The sequence below is a fragment of the Dermacentor albipictus genome, chromosome 1 (assembly GCF_038994185.2).
Source record: "Dermacentor albipictus isolate Rhodes 1998 colony chromosome 1, USDA_Dalb.pri_finalv2, whole genome shotgun sequence".
Taxonomy (NCBI): Eukaryota; Metazoa; Arthropoda; class Arachnida; order Ixodida; family Ixodidae; genus Dermacentor; species Dermacentor albipictus.
The window spans coordinates 166,579,461-166,592,602 of NC_091821.1; the positions used below are offsets into that span (position 1 = coordinate 166,579,461).

The 13,142-nt window shown below is 48.9% G+C and overlaps 1 protein-coding gene across 2 annotated transcripts in view; it reads right to left on the reverse strand.

Annotated features, from left to right (window-relative positions):
* LOC135911558 (uncharacterized) overlaps nt 1-13,142 on the reverse strand; it is a 412,939-nt gene that overhangs the window by 375,815 nt on the left and 23,982 nt on the right. Inside the window, exon 1 of one of the 2 annotated variants that reach the window (XM_070528854.1) lies at nt 6,436-6,600. The exons of the other annotated variant lie outside the window; for it this stretch is intronic. Coding sequence (XP_070384955.1) covers nt 6,436-6,585 — 150 coding nt within the window. The 5' untranslated portion in view covers nt 6,586-6,600. Of the gene's footprint in view, nt 1-6,435; nt 6,601-13,142 lie in introns of those variants that run through there. 2 annotated transcript variants of the gene reach the window in all.

The window sequence follows — 13,142 nt, forward strand, 5'->3', positions numbered from 1 at the left end:
GCCTCGTGCGTGCGACCCGCTTCAATGTATCCGCTTCTAAGCTTTCGCCTCACTGGGCTTCTTCGATTTTCGGAGTTCTGGTAGCCCGCTGGCAGCCAGACGGCAGCCAGCTAGTTCCGGTTCTGACAGGAAGTCACGTGGGCTGGGATCCCAAGACAACCCGAACCTGCCCGAAGTTTGCAAAATCGAACGCCGGTACAGCTGGCCAAATGTAAACATGCTACCAGCACGGCAGCGCCCGGCGAGGCCGGCGCGCGCTCGGCGTAGTCGGCCCAATTATGCGTTGCCTGCTTGAAAATATATAGTCGCATTCAGGTATACGATCACTTTCGCGCGACTCGGCGCAGGACGCGTACTCGGCCAACCTCGCCTTGCGCAGCGCAACAGATGGCCTCCGACGCGGCGGATGACAAAACGCGAAATCGTGATTGTATACTCGAAAGCGATGGCTGGAGGATCCCTGCTCGCAGCGATCACGTCGACCATCGGCGACATTGATGAGTTAGCGTTGTGTCATCACAAGACATGAAAAAGCAGGTTATCGGGTACGTCTCATACGCTTAAGATTTCGCGCCGACCTGCTTGGGCTTCGATTTCAGAAAGTTTGTTGCGGCTGATGGTGCTTCTCATTTGAGGAGCTGGGGACGCGGCTGGCGCGTCAAAATGCACGTCGCCTGTGACCAGCGAAATGTTCCACACGCAAAACAACATTGGTCGCAATCACGAGAGCAATAAGCCATGCAATGTACGTGTGTCTAAATGTAGCGAGTGCAATTAGTGTGTTCTCAGATCAACGGCCTGCAGCTCAAATACATATCGGTTTCGAGCTGCCACCTATAAGCATACGACGGAGAGACGGAGCGAACACGGGCTAGTTGCAAAGCCTTCGCTAACTGCAAAGGAGAGATATACATACGCGAGATATGTCAAAAGGAACGCCACCAGAGAAATACGAACCCAAAATGTACCGCAATGTGTGAATGAGCGTCTACAACTTGCGTGGAACACGATGCAGATAACATGCACGCATGAGAGCGCGGCGCGCTGTTTACCGCCGCGAAGAAGCAATCAGGGGACACACACACACAAAAGCTTCAAACGATTCACCACGGCTCGTATCACACCGCTTCGCGATGCGGAGCGGAGCGTTAGCACCTAAAAACATAACGCTAGAAGTAAGGAAATCCGAAGATGACCGTAGACAGTTGGCTGAGCGAGGTAAATTAAGTCCTCAAGCGCCCGCGTTGCAATCCGTGAAGTCCCCGTAAAGATGGCGGCGAGCGCCCATCGCCTCTTTTAGTCGTCTGCTAGCCAGAGAACTTCCAGAGAGCAGCCAGACCAAAATCGTCCTGGCAGGTTCTGGCAGCCCGCGGGTAGCCAGAACCGTCCAGCGCGAGCAAAACGAACGCCCAGCGGAAGTGCGTATCGCGGTGGGCGGAGCAACCCGAGAAAAACGAAGACGCTCTGGCTGGCTCTGGCAGCCCGCGGGTAGCCAGAAGTGGAAAATCGAAGAAGCCCACTGTCGCCACTCGCGGCAAGAAGTGCAAAATTTAATAATTTGCTCGATCACCGTTTGTCATCAGAAATTTCTAGCGTTCAAAACGAAAAACAAACACTTAAAGAAATAAAAATGTTTGTTATTTTAATTGTTGTATTTTAACGTATTCGTTTGAGCGAAAGCGCAGGTGCAAGAATGCGCCGCATGTACCCTGTTCGCATTCGATTTAGGATAGAAAGATAGTTCTCGAAAGAAGAAGCACGCCCTTGACGCGCCCAGGAAAGGCGTGGCAAGCGGCTTACGGCAAGTGTGCAGACAGACAGCGGGACAGTCATGGTATTGCTAAGTTGCGATAATCCGTTGATAACAATACGCGGCGCTGGCGCGTTTCGTTGTGCAGCCGTCTGCGCTTGAAACGTAGAAGCAGCGTGCCGCGCAGGGTGCGCTCATGTTGTCATACGCGGCTTTTTGTCTACATGTTTTTTTGCCTGCAGCCTTTGCGCGTTTCACGCTATCTCCGTTCACTGACTGCCGTCGAGCAAACTCGGGTAAAACTCGGGTGAACGAGAAACTCGACGCATCCTGCATAGCACCCCAGGTGATCGCAAGAGAAGCACCCGAAAGGAAACCATGGGACCTGGTGCGAAGACTGTGGCGTGGCTGTGTAAACTATTGCTTGCTTTGAAGTGCACCACATCATTATCATTGCATCATTATCAAGTGCATCATTATCTTTTCCGACGCTTTTGAGGCTGTCGTTCTCCATGCGAAATAAAACAACGGGAAAACGCCTAAACGTTTCTTTTACATTGCTCATAGCTTGAATTCGGCACTAAGTCGAAGCGGCGTAGTGCATGTGCCCACGGTTTTGCTCATCCTGTGGCTTACAGCGTGAGCGAACGTATGCGCACAACGGACGACAATCCTGTCTATGATGAAGCGGGACGTCAATACGATGACATATAGAAAGGAAATGGCGAATAAAATCACGTATCACCATTGATACTTAAATCATGCGGACTGCTCGAAGAAGAGCAGTCCACATGATTAACATTAGTAACTGTCGCATGAGTACACAAATAAACACACATACACATTTATATATATAACCACACCGCCGCGTATCACTGGAGGCACTTCTTTCTTAGTAAAGACACCACTATTTATTTGTTGCATGTGCAAAGACAGCTTATGGAAAGACCAGACGAAAAAGAAAAGCGACAGACATTGTCGTTTTATGATTGGCTGCAGATGCTAATTGTAAACCCCATACTAACATGAATCCGGGGCGAAATGACGTCACTCACGTCTTTCAGACGCCTCGTGCAATGTTCTTGCTAACGAAGTTACGGTATATATGCGTAATTAGCGGTGTATGTGCACATCGTATGGATTGTACTGAAAGACTGAACGAACTTCACATCAAAGCCGTGGTGCTGGCGGCTGTCAGTAAAGACTGACAGTAAAGTAAATAGAAAGTTGATAGAAGTTCTAAATAATGTTAATAGGCATTTTCGTAAGGGAAAGCGCTATTTTTAGGACAAACTGTCTAGCTACTCCCGTTTTACCCGGCACATTTCTTAAAGTGTATACATATAACCGAGAAAGTGTAAGAGTAGGTTGAAGGTTAATATGCAGAAGACAAAGGTAATATTGAATAACCTGTAAAGCGAACAAGGATTCATAATCGGCAGTAAGCCTGCAGAGTGTGTGCAGGAGTAAGTTGATATAAGTCAATTACTCACGGGGAACCCTGATCACGAGAAGGAAGCTTACAGAAGAATGAAGATGGGTCGAAGCGCATACGGCCAGCATTACGAAATCATGACCGGGAGCTCAATGCTGTCGTTGAAAAGAAACGTTTACAATCACTCCATTGTTCCATTACTATCATACAGGACAGAAAATTGGAGGCGAACAATAAAGCTCGAGAACAAATTAAAGACCGCTCAAACACGCGATGGAAGGAAAAATGTTAGGCCTAACGTTAATACACAGGAAGAGAGCGGTGTGGATCAGAAAGCGAACGGAGGTATATAGGTTGAAATTAAGAGGAAAAATTGCAACAGGACCGGCCATGTAATTCCTATGGCAGATAATTGGTAGTCCATTAGAAATACAGAGTGGGTGCTAGGAAGCGGAAGCGCTGTTGAGGACGGCAGAAAATTGGGTCGGGTAATGAAGTAAGAAAATTTGCAGGCACAGCATGGAATCTGCTATAGCAGGTCAGGGGCTATAGAGATCGCTGGGAGAGGTCTTCGTTCTGCAGCGAACAGAAAAATAGGCTGATGACGTTTTACAAAATACACAATTCGTCCGGAATTTTAACGCGCTGTTGCGCTTGAGCAACGTTGCTCGCTTGGTAATGCGAGTCTGCGTTCGTATGTTTACAGAAGGCCGCCTGCGCCGCTGCTCGGATGCTACCACCTTCACCTTGTCCATGTACAGTGACGGCTCCGAACAAAGTGCATTAGTGTCGCAATATCGACGACTCGAACCGATTTGATCTAAAACCAGCTACAATGTTGAACCGTTATGTGCTTCGTGTACGGGGCTGCGCAGTATTCTGGCGTGCACTTCAACGTGTGCTCTTGTGAGGCTGGTAAACTTATGAAAACGCTGGCGCTGATGATTGTGGTGATGTTGACTGATTAGCCTTGATTTCTATGACGTGTCACTTGGGCTATGACAGCGTAGTAAGGGGCTCCAGGCCCAGATCGACGTCACCAACCTATGATTTATTACCGGTCTCCAAAATTCATGTGTAGGCGCCTTTGTGCATTTTGCCTCTGTCCGAATGCGGCCGCCTGAACCTGTGAAAGAAACTCTTGAACTGGTGCGAGGCATCAGCATGTTTCATCAGCTGAGGAGAAGCCAAGAAGGAGCGAGGAACGCTGATACGATTTCAAAGTGTGATATGCAGCGAAACTTGCACGTGCAGATGTTGTGTGTGTATATATATATATATATATATATATATATATATATATATATATATATATATATATATATATATATATATATATATATATATATATATATATATATATATATATATATATAGTGAAGCTTACTGTCATAATTTGGTAGTGTCGGTAGCAACGGCTTTTCTTTCTGCATTTGTTTTTAGGGCTGTTTTCGTAGCTCTCCGTGCACTCGACAGGGATGGTGGTAGTGATGATGCTACATGTAGGCGGGGTTAGCCTGGCAGACCTGGCCGGCAAGTGCTCCGCATGAGCGTCTTTTTCTGCGTGAAATGTGTCACCATGTGTCCATCAGATCTGTGTGCCGCAGAAATGCGAGAAGACTCCGCGACCCTTTCACTGCCATTCTTTAGGCGGCGGTGCGGTGAACGGGCGAGCGTGGTTGCGCTTGTCGGCGCTGTAGCAGACGTCCGGGAAATGAAGCTGTCGAATAGGGGTGTGCAGCGATTGACCCTAAGCATACAGCCTCAACTATACCGAGGCATGATGTGCGATCACGCTGTCGGTTGACCCCGCTGCTTTCATTTCTTGTTTAATGGGAGCTTTGCTTCCTCCTCTCTGTAATACGACGCTGTAAGTTAAATGCGCTGCAACTTCGGTTGCACCCTTATCTTAGCGTAAAAACTTTTTGGCGAATAAATTCGTACGAACAGCTAGCGCAGCTTAATGAATTCCGCTCCTGGTTCGTGTAAGTTCCTTTCATTATTATTTTTTTTTTCTGCTCCAAGTCACTCATCCTTTCTCTGTCTACCCAGTTCGCTGCGGAAATGTTGGGTTGCGGGTCAGTTTTAGCGTGACCTGTCCTTGCATGACAGCTTTATGACACTGCTGCAATGATTCTTTGCTGCAACTGCTTCTCCCGCAATTTCCTTCCGGAAGGTGAGTAAGACATCGTACATTCGGCTAAAGCGATTTTTAAAAATCTGCACACTTCAACAATTCCTGCGGCTTCGAGCTCATTTCGAACTCCACAGTTATTCCACCGACTACCCTTGGAGCCATAAACTGTGTTCAAAATTCCTGTAATAATGTATAAACTGCCCGAGCATCATGCAAAGAGATCACAACGGCAAAGATACCGCGGCAGCATGGCGACGACGATGGCACGACGATGGCACGACGACGGAACAACGACGCACACCGCGGCGTAACGGAACGGACAGAACAAGCACTGCTTCGAACTATTTACTGCTCTCACAGTAAAACGTTGCATACACATACAGACGTCTATGTCATATACTAAGTAAAGGATGCATGCTTCACGGCATGGCGACGCACGTCGCATGCAGCGTAAAGGAATTTTTCGAATTTGTCAGAGTAAGTCCCGTTTCGAGCTCTTAAATGCAGTCTCAGTAAAAAAAAAGAGAAAGAAAAAGCTTTTGATCGAGGCATATACGCGGTAGGCAATTATTATAGATGAGAGAATTATAATTACACGGCAATCAAGAAAACAAAGGAAACAAATACTGACGCTACACGTAACCTGAACATGTCGGGACCTATGTTATTTATGTGTGTCTGAGTGGCTGTATAGCAAAACGACAGCCAGACAGGCCACTCCAAGACTTGATTCACATAGGTGTCATCCGTCCCATTCCGTCGTCGTCATGACGTCGGCGTCCGTCAGGAGAGCGCGTTTCCTCGCCCGTTTTTCATCGAAAAAAGGACGCCTTCGACGTTGTCCGATGATCTATAACCTCGCCGGAATCTTTTTTCTTTTTTTTAAGGAGAAACTGGGGAGAAAACGCTCTCTATACTGACGGACGCCAATGTTTTAACGGTGATGGGAGGGGTCGGAGTACGCGATGGCCCCGCCCTTACCCTGTACTCAAAATAAACTGTGCAAGCCAATAGACCGCGGATTCGCAAACCCGCGGCCGTGTCGGTTGCCAGTTTTTCGCGACTGCACAAGTCAGCTGCGCTCGATCTGACAGGCGTAGTAGCGTCGTGCACCTTTCTCGAAGTCTGCTGGTGCTGCTGGTGCCCCTCGCGACTTGCATGGATGGCGGCAACCACCGGCTCCCTTGGGTCGCCGTGATGGTGGCGGAAGGGACGCGAGGAGGCGGCGATGTCCACCGGTATGTGGCTCACGAACTGAGTCATGGCGACCTCTGAGTTGCCCGCGTGCCGTCGTCGACGTCAACAGGTCCGGCCGGTGCACCGCGCGTGCCGACCACGCGTCAAGTCACACGTGACACCGCGCCCCGGAGTCCGAGCCCGGTGTCCGGCGTTGCGGCAACAGGCGACCGCCCCAGAGCCCGTGCGGCCGCTGGCCGACACGAGCGCCGCGAGATGGGGTTGCCGCAGGAGACGGTTGCTAGGCGACCGCTCGCTCCAGACACACCCACTGCGCCGCGAGGCACTGCTGCATCTCCCGACCGGCCGACGGAGGTGGTTGGGCCAGAGGTGACAAATTCGACGGGCGCTGCAGTGACGCGCCGCAGCCGATTGCAGGCCGATCGTCGCCAAGGAGAGAGCGGCCCAAGAAAAGACAACACCCTCTGCGGACGCCTCGCTCTCCGTTCCATTTCGATCAGCGCTTGTTATTGCTAGCACATACACTACGCCTGATTCGTTAATGACCGTAGAGACTCGGCAATTCTCTCGCCTTGTCACTGCAGACGTTAGTCTTTTGTTTGCTCCGCAAAACAACATCGGACAAAGCAACGGTTATAAATCCACTGGATAGCTTCTTGCCTGCAGACGCGTCATCCGCTGTACTTTGCAGCTAAGAATGAATTGGTTAACGTGAATGTTGTGCAATTTTTCGGTGCTCAAAGAGCCAATTTTAATGCAAGATTCCCTTTTTTTATCATGCTTGAAGGGGAATGGTGAATGTAACAGGAAAAAATTGACTTGCTATCCAGGCCCTGCGAAAGCGGATGTCCAACGAAGCTGTTGAAAACAACCACTACAACTGCTGAGCGGGGTATGCAATGCTTTATTGCACAATTCCTCCTTCGACGCGTTATTCAGCCACAGGCGAATGCGAACGTGCGGACTTCCCCTGTGCTGGAATTCCACGGCAATACGACCAGCGGCAGCACGCCGTCGCTGGTCGTATTATCGTTTCGTTTCCCTTACTCCTCGTAGTCATACTGCTCCGAGGGAGTCCTAACTATGCGTTGCCTGCCCATAGCGGTGCTGCAAGAACAATGAAGTCAGTTGCTAGGCTGGTTCTTCTGTATATGACAAGCAAGTGACGTCACTACCCACATCGCAAGCTGCCGTCGCCGCGGCAGCTTGCGCGACAGTAATATTTACCAGGAAACTTATGCGGGTAGCACTACGTGCTTCGCATTTTCATCAGGGCGCCTTACCATCAATGATATGGTTTGGATGCTTGTTTTGCGCTTGTTCTTTATTTAAACGAATGTTGCGCTGTATGTTGTGTGCGTGACACCAAAGAATGTATGCACTTTTCGCTTCAATCGCTGAAGGTTTTTTACAGCGAAGCTGTTCGTCTCTATACTACTGCCAGCGGAATCACTAAAAGGTGAGAACACACACACAATAAAGGCACGTGCACGCGCACGTGCACGTGGCTTTATTGTGCGTGTGTGCACGTGCGCACGTGCTCGCGCGCATGTGTGTGTGTGTGTGTGTGTGTGTGTGTGTGTGTGTGTGTGTGTGTGTGTGTGTGTGTGTGTGTGTGTGTGTGTGTGTGTGTGTTTGAGATACGGAAATCGGTCTGACTAAAATGAACCATACCTAGTTGTGCTCGGAGGCCTACATGATGTATCGCATACTCGACAAGGCATCGAAAGTGGCAAAAAGACAATCTAAAGAGAGAAAGAATGAGAGCGGAGGCGACGGCTGAGCTCGCTGGAAGGCCTCGACTTGCGGCATCCTCCGCGTAGGTACACCGGCAAAACAGGGCCGCATGCACGAGCAGATGCGGCAAAAGCGCGCGCGTGCCCCCGAAGAGCCTCAGCAGAGCATAAGCAACACGACCGACAGAGAATACCGCCTCGTTATCGTCGCTCCCCCACGCGTTCTCTTTCTGCTCGAAACACGCTGGTCCCGTTTATAAAAGGAGATGTGCATCCCAGACGCGCACAAACGGCATCCCACACGGCTCTTGTTCCAGCTACGAACATCGCGGCGATGGTGCGGGCGTCGTTCTCAACGCGCGCCTGCGTGACATCACGGCGCCAGATTGAGGCAAGCATAGGAGTTGCCTACAATTATTACTAGAGGGGGCTCTGGCGCTGCAATCGTTCAGCCACCCTGGGAATGATGGGAACTACACAGAGTTGTCTGACCTTCATGCTTGTGTATTCCTTTATTACGCTTTGTGTGCCTTCATCGTCGTAAATTTCAGAGCAATCTATACTTTTCGAAGTGCAGAAGACGCTGTGAATACGCACAATCCCTGCTAATTGGAACGGTTCAGCTCGTCGAAACGGCAAATTCGAAACGCGCCAAGCGTCTCAAGGCGCGGGCTTGCCGACGATAAATTCATAAGGGCGTTTTACGTCCCTTGTCGATGCTTGCGTCCGTGGCGTAATGGTTTCAATATAGGCCTTCTGGGCTAGAGGTCTTGCGCTCGAATCCTGCCGTCGGACAATTTTAATAATGTTTATTCGATTATGTATTACGCAGTACTTTCTTGAAGATGACGAGTTAACAAAGCCACGAAGCCGTTTGAAAGTAAGAAGGACGAAATTTAGCCAAATGCATGCACTTCCCATAATTCCTATGCTGGCTGAACCACCCCCATTGCAGCTCCCGTAGATACCTAATTGTTGTATGAAACTATATGGAGGCAAGAGCCTGCCGAATGAGACGCTAACTCGTGACTGGCCTCGCGTGAACGTAATCATTTATATGTTTCGTGCAGCAAGCCCATAACATCCACTGGATGGTGCGTTCCTCGTATTCTCTGCTAGCACTAATATAGCCCATATGGGCTAATTTCCGATGAGCTGTGTTGAGCGGAACAGATATGGTCCACAGGATAATACCTAAAGAAAACTGCAAAATTTATATAAAGGTGCGCGATTGCTTAAATATATAGATTGCTTAAACTGTATGTTTTTGTGAATGTACTTGTATGTTCCCACCCTGCTAAGATCTTGTAAAAGATCGCAGTATCTATAAATAAATAAATAAAAAATTAAGTATTAGTTGTTGCTTATTCAACGACACGAATCTGGAAAAATAGATCACCGATGGGCCGGCTGTTCAGTGTACCCACGGAGAAGGCATGTTTTGCTGAAGGCACAATCACGTGAGGTCGCACTCTTCGTAGTATTACAGAATTTCCCAAGCAACTTTTTTTAAAAGATAGAAATATTGGTTAAAGCAGCATAGCTGTGTAGGCGATAACGTCGAGGCGGTTAAGTAAAGACTTGGTAAAGCCTTATGCATTTAGCCGTATGGATCGTCACGCGGTCGGACTTGAATGAACGATTGTACCATTTTATTGTTCCCTTATCCTCCTTGCTTCTGTGTAGGATAGCAGACCTAAGCACTTTCGACGTGCGCACTCCATTCAATTTTTTTCCTGGATGTATTTGCTTTCTCTCTTTAGCGAACAGTGGTCGCTGTTATTTATTTCTGGAAGCTTTGTTTTCTTTTTTCGTATGAAAGAATTGAAAAGGAAAGAAGAAGAAAAAAGAATCACTTTAATATAGACTTTGAGAAATTCGAAGGTGCGCCGCTTGGTTCGCAGGACCGCTTTCCATGGCTTCCACAATGGTTGCCGCCGTTCAGAAACGACCATACGTCGACGCCATACGGCAAGGTTGTTCGGTCGTGAGGCGTGTACGAGGCAGAGCACGAGTGAAGGCACAACGCGCTACGACAACATTGATTCTTGAGATTATTAAAGCGCTGACTCTGTCATGCGCTTTTACCGGTCTTTTCCCACAATGAGAGTCAGCTCCTGGTACTAAGGGAAAGCACGTGCAGCTTTATTTTCGCCGAGCGCCGGAACACTAGACGTTCTTCGCCATTCGTCTTAGCAGCTCGCGAAAGAAGTGATCACTTTCAGAACGTTCTAAATTACGTGGGTTTGCCCAAAGGAGTGGTGCTAGAAATTGTCACAGTTTGCACCTTGGAAGTTCCTGCAGAAAAGACCTGGGAAAGACCTGGGAAAGACCGTGCAAGTTCCTAGCAGGAAAGTCCTGGGGAGTGCCAATACAATCTATGCTGCAACTGTACAGGGTCCTCTTTATTGGATTCCTGCGGTACAGCCTACCGGTCATGTCCAACACCTGCAGAACTAACCTGAATATAATCCAAAGCATCCAAGCCCAAGCCCTCAAGATATGCCTTGGTCTACCGCGGAGTGCTGTCAACGACTGAAGTAATTGCAGTCGCTCAAGATTCCAGCTTTAGAACACATATTACGATTGAAACTATGCGTGTGCACATGAGACACTTCCCCCGGACCCCTACCCACCACCACGCAAGTCTCCCTAGACAGGCCCCACACGACATTCAGTGCGACTGTCTTCGCGCACCATGCCTCTCTCAGGTCAGGTTACGCACCTGCAGCAAGACCTTCCATTCCTCCATGGTGTGTGCGCCGTACTCAAGTAAACCTTACAATCCCAGGACTTCAGAAAAAGTCGGACTTGCAGTCATTAGCACTCAAGCAACTAACTTTACTTCTCTTGTGTGAGAAATACAGCCACTGCACACACGTCTATTCTGATGGATCGACTACATCAACCAGTTCCGGTGGCGCTGTAGTCATACCAACAATGAGAATAACCCAGCGGTTCAAGACTTCCCATATGTCATTACGTCTACAGCTGCAGAGCTCGCGGCTCTCCGCAACGCGCTTCATGTGATAAATGCTGAAAGTCCTAGAAAACGGGCAGTCTTCTGCGATTCAAGGCCGGCCTTGCAATGTGTGCAGTCGTTTCTCCGAGATGGAACTCACGATCATCTCACGTGCGAAAGCGTGGAACTTGTCCATCACTTAAGGAAAAAAGGCGTTGATATCTCTTTTCAATGGATACCAGGTCATTGCGGTATCATAGGAAATGATGACGCCGATAAGGCAGCTAGGACGTCAAACCAAGAAGACCGCTGCGTCCCCCTTCCTCTCTCAAGGACCGACGCCGCGAGACTGCTTCGCATTCTAGCACGCACGATATCCTTAGCAGAGTGGAATACCGCACATACAAGGCGCACAAGACTGCACAGACTAAACCCGTCACTGCAACTCAGACCTCCGGCCGGTCTGCAACAACGCGAAGCGTCTCTTCTGTGTCGGTTGTGGCTTGGAGTTGCCTTCACGTATACCTACTCAGCACTAATTGGAATGGCTGATAGTCCCGCATGTGATGTTTGCGGATGCGAGGAGGACATTGACCACTTATTGTGTCATTGTCCTCAATTTCAAGCACAAAGACAAGCTTTGTCCAACTCATTGAGGAAATTAGATGATCGTCCTCTGATTGAACAGACAGTACTGGAGCAACGTCCCCATCGATCATCGGCACAAAAGGCAGTGAAGGCACTTTTGTGCTTTCCCAGAACATCTGGTTTGCGCGAGCGGCTTTAAATCAAGTGCTGTCTGTACAAGTCTCTACACCTTCTCTCTCTTCCACTTCTCCCTTCCCCCAGCGTAGGGTAGCCAACCAGACCCTTGACTGGTTAACATCCCTGCCTTCCTATATTCCCCCCCTCTATCTATCTATCTATCTATCTATCTATCTATCTATCTATCTATCTATCTATCTATCTATCTATCTATCTATCTATCTATCTATCTATCTATCTATCTATCTATCTATCTATCTGTCTGTCTGTCTGTCTGTCTGTCTGTCTGTCTGTCTGTCTGTCTGTCCGTCTGTCCGTCCGTCCGTCCGTCCGTCCGTCCGTCTGTCCGTCTGTCCGTCTGTCTGTCTGTCTGTCTGTCTGTCTGTCTGTCTGTCTGTCTGTCTGTCTGTCTGTCTGTCCGTCTGTCTGTCTGTCCGTCCGTCCGTCCGTCCGTCCGTCTGTCTGTCTGTCTGTCTGTCTGTCTGTCTGTCTGTCTGTCTGTCTGTCTGTCTGTCTGTCTGTCTGTCTGTCTGTCCCTTGGAAAGCTCCTGATGACTGAGCTTCTATTTTCATTGCCAGCTGCTCGGGGCGACTGGTATATCGGAGACTTTACGCAAACATATATAGGCGGCGTAGTTTTATTAGAGTACTATGAGCCGGCTCAACGTCCTCTTTCCGCTGCATCGCGAACCGGAAGGTATGCCGTGTCTTTGTAGCGCCCTCAGACTTGAATTCTTTGGACGCACAAGCAAATATTTAATCTCGGCGCTTTCGATTATGTGAGCAAGCGCCCGTTCTCAGAACTGCGCCGAACGCGCGCCCACAGGCGCTCTGGTCGGTCTTGGCGACACCAACTATGTTACGAGAGCATTGTTCGAACAGTTTTGAGTGCTCTTGTGCGACCCGCCGGAAAGCATCACTAGAGAGGCGTCTGACAAGCCGGAGATCGCTATTAAAGCTTCAGCGAAGTGCTGAACACCGCGTCTGCGAAAAGCGATTTTCTATAAATATATATAGTACGTCTCACCGTGTGTACGCTGAATAGTCCACAACAAGCAAAGCCCTTTATTTCAGCTACTGCAGATATTAAAACTGAAAAACAAAAGCCTATGGTTGAACTCTTGATGGCAGGCAATTTAGCACAAGTTCGCACACTTGCA